We start from the raw sequence: 8,046 nt of genomic DNA, 5'->3' as shown, positions 1-8,046 counted from the left end.
TATATAAATATATGATATATAAATATATATATGGCTTATGTACATTTTTCTGGGAAGAGGGTTCACAGCTTTCATCACAAGATTTATAATCCAAAGAATGTTAAGATTCAGTGCATGTTTTTACAAGTGATGTCTGAGGCACAGACTTGCCAAGGTCCCCTGGCTAATAAGTGAAGGCTAGGATCACACGCCAGCTGGTGTGAAGCCCAGGGTTCTATAGCAATGCTGCTGTGAGGCAGAAAGAGGTTATGATCATTATTCTACTCCCCAAAAACAGCAGGTTAAAAACTGTATAACTAGAACTGGAAGAGAAGTTAGAAGTCATCCCAGAGACTAATCCCTCTGAGGAGAGGCATCTTAGAGGGTTATATGTCCATAGTCACACAGCTGGTGACCTACAGAACTGCAGGTCTGGAAGGGAGTTCATCTGATCTCACCCCATACTCAAGATGCAAATCCTGGTCTCCCACACCACTGACAAGTGTTCATCTACCCTTCACTTGAATATCTCCAAAAGCAAAGATCTAAGCCAGGAACCAAATAATAACTCTGGGTGTTTTTTGTTTTTTCACTTACTGCCTGCCCTTTTTATGAGAGCACATTCATTCTCTTCATCTTTTACGAAGACTTGTGTCCTAATTTGCCATCAGCTCCTCCCAGAGAGCTTAGGACTGCTTTTGTAGGGGTAGTGAAACAATCCTAGAAGTCTGAAGGGCATAGCCTCTAGAGTCCCACCACCTGGGTCTGAATCAAGCCTCTGCTACTTAATAATGTGTGGTCTTCTGGCAAGGTATATCTTTGTGCCTTAGTAGCCCTATCTATATGTTGGAGAGAATAATAGTATCTGCTTCATAGAGTGAGGATTAATAGCTAATATTTGGTAAGGTGTATAGAATGACACCTGGCACGGAGAAGGTGCTTAGTAATTGTTCTCCTGTGTGAACCTCACCGTCAGCAAGTGTACCAAGTCCTTGTTGGCCTCCAAGGGTGGGGCCACCTCTTGCAGCTGGACCAATTCACTGATATGATTATACAGGGCCAGTAGCTTGTGGACATTCACTTTCCCGTCCTCCAGGTAGTCAGGCATGGCTTCATACAGGGAGATGAGGTCCTTGAGATGCACACCCAGAATGGGGATCTTGAAGTCAGTGCACTCTCCATAGGCTCGCCGATAATTGTCATAGTTTCTGGAGGAGGACAGCAGCTCAGTCATCTCACCGAGAACCTACAAAGCAGAACAGACCAATCACAGTACCCGCTAGGTAGTGTGTATTGTCTGTAATGACCACCTTGCATATTTGCATCACCTGCGGTGATCTCATCCCATCCAGAATTTGTTGAGCAGGGGGTAATTCATGTAAACGGTACAGATTATGACTCCCCAATTAAAACCTCAGCTATGTCAAATATCACAGAATATATTTACAAACACAAGATATGATTGAATCTATTATATTACTTAAACATTATAAATGGGGGTTTTATCACTTTTATTTTAAAATGTCTTCTCAAAAATAAGGACCTGATACAAAAATTTAAAAGGTGCAAGAATATGTAGTGAACACTATCCCTCCAACTCCTGTCCCCAAGCCATGTGATTCCTTTCCTTGGTGTCTTAATGCTTCCAGAGACACTGCATTGATTAACAGTTGAAATGTGATGTCAGGAAATGTCGCTGGCATGGGGAAGAGCATGTGTTTTAAGAGTGGAGCTTCAGTAGTCTATTGTGTGTTATTCTCTATGAGGTGCTCGGTGGGCCTTTCAGGATTCTCAGAATGGGCCTGTGACTAGAAAGCAAGTGACATTCCATTCACAGACTAAAACCTTGAACTAAAAAACTGAATAGACCAGATCCATTCCGAGCAAAGGACAGGAGAGAGGACACTAGAGGTTACACCCTGCTTCAACCCTGGAAGTGGGAACGGATGCTCACCAGCACAGAAAGGGAGCAGCCAGATCTGGTTTTCTTTTCAATCACATGTCATTCAAGTCAGCAAGCAGTTCACAGAATCCATTCCCCACGAGTGATAACCAGCTTTCTCAGAAGCAAAGACATGAAGTGACTGTCTGCCAATCATGTTATCATACAACATAAGGAGTCCTCTCTTATCCTTAGGGGGATACAGTCCAAGATGCCTAATTGATGCCTGAAACAGTGCATAGTAGCAAACCCGATTGCTGTCAAGTGGAACACATTTCTGTTCATGTTTTCCACCCACAAATGTAATGCCATTCCCATCATGCACTGTGGCCATAACTTTTGCAGTTTGAAGTGCAAAAGAGAAACTAGAATGAACTTCTTTCCTTTTTCACAATTTCATGGATGCAATTCCTTCTTTCTTAGATCTTAGCAACCTCAGCAATTTTTTTTCTTATTAAGTAAAGAACTTAGAGGAAACACTTTGGGGCTGCTCTCTGGTATATCCAAATTGCCAACATCATTACTCTTGCGCTGTGGGGCCATTATTAAATAAAGTGGGAGTTACTTGAACACAAGCGCTGCAATACCATGACAGTCAATCTGATGACCGAGATGGCTACTTAGTGACTGATACGAAGGAGTCACAGAAAGGATGGAGTGGGATGGCTTAAGATTTCATCATGCTACTCAGCACAGCATGCATTTTTAAACTTATGAATTGGCCAGGCGTGGTGGTTCATGCCCGTAATCCCAGCACTTTGGGAGACCGAGGTAGACGGATCACCTGAGGTCCGAATTTCAAGACCAGCCTGGCTAACATGGTGAAACTCCGTCTCTACTAAAAACACAAAATTAGCAGGGCGTGGTGGCGCACACCTGTAGTCCTAGCTACTTGGGAGGCTGAGGCAGGAGGATTGCCTGAACTTGGGAGGTGGAGATTGCAGTGAGCCGAGACTGCACCACTGCACTCCAGCCTGGGCAACAGAATGAGACTGTCTCAATCAATCAGTCAATCAATCAATAAAATAAAACTTACGAATTGTTTATTTCTGGGATTTTCCATTAAATTTTTTTTGGACTGCAGTTGACCTCAGATAACTGAAACTACGGAAGACAAAACCTCAGATAAGGGGGGACTACTGTAACCCTTTTAGACACAGTGCCCAAACTTAATAAAATTGTGGCCTACAAAATACCATTTCTCCACAGTGAAGAGCTTGGAGTTCTTGGAGTCAGACCCCTTCAAATCACTGGGAGATGGCAAGAGAGCTTCCTCATAAACCTCTACCAATGGTGCAGGTGAGCCCTAGGCATGGAAGGGACTCCCACGACAAGAGTGTAACAGCAAAAATGATAAGAGATATTTTTATTCCCCTCCGAAGGTGAAATCAACAACTTGGGGACTTTTGCTTCAACCCTGGACTTACTAATTCACTATGCAGACCACCCTGAGGGTCAAGTAGCTACTACAGGAAGCACTGCTCTGGGGGACGCCAAGCGGAAGAGCAGCAAGCGCTCTCTTGTAAGCTAAACCGACTCGAAGGCTTCTTAGTCTCTGTGACTGTTTCTCTGTCACCTGAGACGCGGGCAATCTTTTCAACTGCTGCGCCTGGTTTCAGCAGAACTGTTAAGGAATGAAGAAGTGACTAAAGATGATGCCCTTTTGATCAGACCACTGGGAAATGGGGGGCCTCCCCAGAGGCCCAGCACTGTGATAACAGATAAAAGACTCCCCAAAAGGGAGCTGAACACCTGGGAAAAACAGATAGGGCAGTGAGCTCCGGTATCTCTCCCTAAAAAGAGAGTTCCTCTTCATGCCTGTTTGGAAAGATCGGGGCTTGAGTACAGTAAGGTCCTCTTACATGAGATGAAAGTGCTCAAAGAGCAGACATTATCTAACCCATGCCATACATTTATATCCTCAGTATATCACAGTGGTTTATATTTTATAACAGCAGCTCCAGCTGGGCTCAGTGGCTCATGCCTGTAATCCCAATACTTTAGGAGGCTGAGATGGGAGGATCGCTTGAGGCCAAGACTTGGAGACGAGCCTGGGCAACATAGGGAGACCTTATCTCTACAAAAATTTTTAAAAATAGCTGGGCATAATGGTGCACACGTATAGTCCTAGCTGCTTGCTAGGCTGAGGTGGGAGGATCGCTTGAGCCTAGGAGTTTGAGATTGCAGTGAGCTATGATCATGCCAGCCTATGCTCCAGCCTGGGTGACAGAGCAAGACCCTGTTTCTGTAAAAAAGAGAAACAAGCAAAACAGCCCTATGTCATAAAAGATTAAAGTATATTCTGTAAAATCTAATAATGTAGGAAAATGCACAGGACATTTAAGAAAAATATTCATTAATAAAACATTACATATTACAAAATGGTATCTGAAGAACTCATATCCAATTATCTGGTAAAATTCAACTATCCAGAATGTCATTCTCTAAGGGTTCTGGATAGCTAGGTTTTTAACATATCACTATATAACTACACTCAATGTGCGAACTGACCTATGGTCAACCGAACCACAATTCTCTTTGAGAACACATTTTAGAGCAAAGAGCTGCAGCTAGGGAACCTGTCAAAGATGGTAACTGAATATTCAGTGGCCTGTGCACATGGGAAGAGGCACGCATTGTTTCATCTGGTCCAGCAGGAACGTTTGCAGTGACACTGTGAGGCCAGACAAAATCACAGTTACTCTAAAAAATGTGACTTCTCCATCCTTTGGATTTCCTTAAGGTTTGACTCCCTGCCGCTTAGCCCGGTTGACAAGGGATGGTGTGGTTTGGAAATGCTCTCTGGGCTGTCCCCCCAAGGAGAAAATGTTGGCACACGTCCTGAGAATGCTGCTAAGGGTCCCAGAGAAGACAGTAGCACTGACCTTATTGATTTCATGTGGGACATGCGAACTTGTCTCCTTGAGCCTCGAGATTGAGCTGTGACACAGCCCACCTATCACAGCCATCAGTGTATTGAAGTTCTGTAGTTGGTGGAGCTTCTGTGACACAGAAGACAGATGACAGCAGTCACTGTACATGTCAGTTACATGGGGAGCTTAGAGGCTACCTCTTGTCTCTGTGCCATGAGTCTCCCTTACACTGGTTGAAGACTAGTTATGAAGCATTGCAATTCCCTGTCCATGTCTCCCCTTCTGCTTAATTCGGACTGGTGGATTCCAAATCTGGGAGGTGTTACATCTCTCTCCTTTTGTTGTAGCTGATCTGTGGACCACCTTCTAGATCAGTGCTTTCTTAGAATCACCTAAAGTATTGGTTTAACACAATGGTTTCTGGATCAAACCCAGACATTCTGATTACCTGGATCTGGGGTTAGGCTTGGAGATCTGTACTTTTAATATACCTTTAGTTAATATCAGAGCAGGTGATCCAAGATCAGGGCTGTTGACTTCGAGAAACACTGATCTAGACCATCCAGAGTTGAAGAAAGATATTATTAAGTATAATCTTTTATTTATTTCAAATTTACCAGACTTTTATTTTTGAGGGTAAGGACTTTGCCTTATTTTCCCATGCAATGCCAGTGCCTATGTAGGACAGTAACTGGGACAGAGAAGCTAGAATCTCAGGAACTTCAAATATGGGTTCATAGTACCTGTTTTCCTCTTATAAAATGCCCCTCAAACATTAAATGCAGCCATTCAGCACGGCATGGGCTCAAAGACCTAAGACAATTCAGGCTGGTCCAGCTCCAGTAAATCTTAGAACTGCCCTTTCCTTTGCCATGTGGGCCAGACTCGGGAAAATAATGTAGGCTGGTAAGCATCTTTCGAAAAATGTTAAAGATCTAAACAGATCCAAAACTGGATCCTGACCCCTGATATGGCCTGTATGGCCCCCTCCCCTCCACACTGTCCTTGTATGGAAGAATAGACAAATCACCGTATCTAGATCGGGTTGAAGGCACACAATCCTCCCCACCCCCCACCATGGTTCAGGAGGGAAATAAACAGCTCTAACAGGCTAAGCTGGAGGAAAAGGGATAGAAGGTGTACCTCATAGCCCAAGCCAAAAGTATCAAACCAGTTATTCACCTGAGCCACCTGGATGAACTTGATGAAGACTTCTGCTCGGAGCTGCGGGGTGGGGCGGCTGAGAACCATCAGTTGTACCCACTGGGAGATACCGTTGCACAGAGCAATAGATCTCTCCATGGTGGGGTTTTCCTTCACACAGCTATTTACAAGGTAATTCTGATAATCAGAGAACTGCAGGAAAAGGGAAAAAAAAAAAAAAAAAAACTATCAGTACTGTACTCCGGTATTCCAGAAGATTTAAGGGACAAGTCAGGTCTGCTCAGTTGATGGCTGGGAACTGCCATGGAACAGAGGAGCTCCTGGCCCTTTTCTACTGCATCTTGGCCACCTGCCAACAAGCATGATGGGAGGAAAATCTTTCTTATTCTACCCACAGCGTGATCTCTCTTCATCGAAAGTTATTAGGAATAAGTGGATGTGTAGACACATTAGTTAATCCAAATACTGTCTTTCAGTAGATATTGTTACTAACTGTTCTAAATTCTAAAGAATACAGTACAGAATAAAGATCAGTATTGCTGCAAAGGTTAAGGGAATAAAAGGTAGTTCCCCTGACAAAAACAAATCTTCAGCTGTTTTCTTACCTTAAAAATGTGATCATAAAATCTGCCCTATCTAGGACATAGAATTGTTATGAAGATCAAAGAAGATAATGTGTGAAAGCTTTAACTTTTTAAAGTGCTACATATATGTAAGGTTGCGCTAGTGGAGTAGTTATGAACCTCACGCTAATACAAGCCTGTTTGTATTTCCTTCTCACCAACCTGAACAGAGGCAAATGGAGTACATAAAACGTGGTTAGCTATATGTTCGCTGACCATGGTTTCCCAGCTTGACAATAGCATTGACTATGGTTGACAATGAAACAGCATGTGTAAAACTGGAAATGTCCCTGAAGGTCTAGTCTAAATGATGTTTGTAGCTACTGTGTCCCTGTCACAAAGAATCCCTCTGCTCAAATTGTATAACCAAGAGGGAGGCACAGTCTGTTTTGTTCTTCTTCAACATTCCTATGGAAGTCTTTGGTGCTTTTCCCCAATTACTTCCAACTCTTCCCTTTGAAAGAAGGTGTGACCATATGACATAGTTCAGCCAGCAGAACGTTGAGTGGAAGCGATGTAACTTTGGAGGGAAAGATGTAAGAGCTAGTGAATGGTCTGCCTTGTTGCCTTCCCACTGCTGCAGAGATCTTGGAAATTTCTGGCAAGATGAAGCCTCCATCATCTGGGTTCCTGGGGAACTCTGATCAGCCTCTGCTGACCCATGTTAGACATGCAGTGTGACTGAAAAATAAACTTTTGCTTAGTTAAGCCATTGAGATTGTGCAGGAGGTGGGGGGGGGGGTTGTTACTACAGTACACCTTAGTTCTGCCTAAGTAGTAAATATATAGATGAGAAGAAGTCACAACCCAAATAAAATAGTTGCAAATTAACTGAGTCCCATTTTACTGTGCTATAGCTGCTGATGGGTGGAAAGCCTATGAGTAGGACCAAAATCGCTCCTTAAGATATATAAAGCAAACATCTTACTGGTTCTAAAAGAAAGTAGCTACAACTTATTGAATACATATATTTTGAAAATATTCATTCAATTAACATATTCCAGTGGATACATTTAATATACCCCTCCCACTATAAATGTAACATTAAATCCACTTTTTTTTAAAAAAAAGAATTATCCCAGTAACATCCTCACTACCCCTGAAGTTTTATAATAAACAGAAGATATCAAATGCCTTTCCGTTCACAGCAGAGATAAATTTCCCTCCAACCTCATGTTGGAGAGAAAACTTGTGTTTGGTAAAATTGTTCAGCACTGTACAGGAAAAACCAAAATGCCCTGAAATAGTCTTCTTTGAAGGGACCATGCCAGTCAAAAGAAATGAAGGTTGAAACTGATGTTTTTACTTGCAAATAGAACACTGCTGAACCCCTGGGGACCCTGGCTGGGATTCCTTGTTCTGCACTGATTTTTCACTTCTGCCTCCACTGATGTGAGCACTGGCATCAAGCAGACATCCTGCAGGCCTGACCAAGCAGCCTGCCAGTTTGACCCCTGCAGAGCTC

The 8,046-nt window shown here is 43.1% G+C and overlaps 1 protein-coding gene across 6 annotated transcripts in view; it reads right to left on the bottom strand.

Moving 5' to 3' along the window:
- The window catches only part of RASGRP1 (RAS guanyl releasing protein 1), a 77,924-nt gene that overhangs the window by 19,311 nt on the left and 50,567 nt on the right, over positions 1-8,046 (bottom strand). For all 6 annotated transcript variants that reach the window (XM_017868135.1, XM_017868125.1, XM_017868088.1 and 3 more), the window contains 3 exons: positions 5,977-6,150; positions 4,807-4,923; positions 950-1,225 (listed from right to left, as the gene is read on the bottom strand). In XM_017868135.1, the coding sequence (XP_017723624.1) occupies positions 950-1,225; positions 4,807-4,923; positions 5,977-6,150 (567 nt within the window). The remainder of the gene's footprint in view (positions 1-949; positions 1,226-4,806; positions 4,924-5,976; positions 6,151-8,046) is intronic.

Source organism: Rhinopithecus bieti, unplaced genomic scaffold, assembly GCF_001698545.2.
Source record: "Rhinopithecus bieti isolate Rb0 unplaced genomic scaffold, ASM169854v2 scaffold_115, whole genome shotgun sequence".
NCBI classification, from domain to species: Eukaryota; Metazoa; Chordata; class Mammalia; order Primates; family Cercopithecidae; genus Rhinopithecus; species Rhinopithecus bieti.
This window is presented reverse-complemented; position numbering and strand designations above follow the sequence as displayed.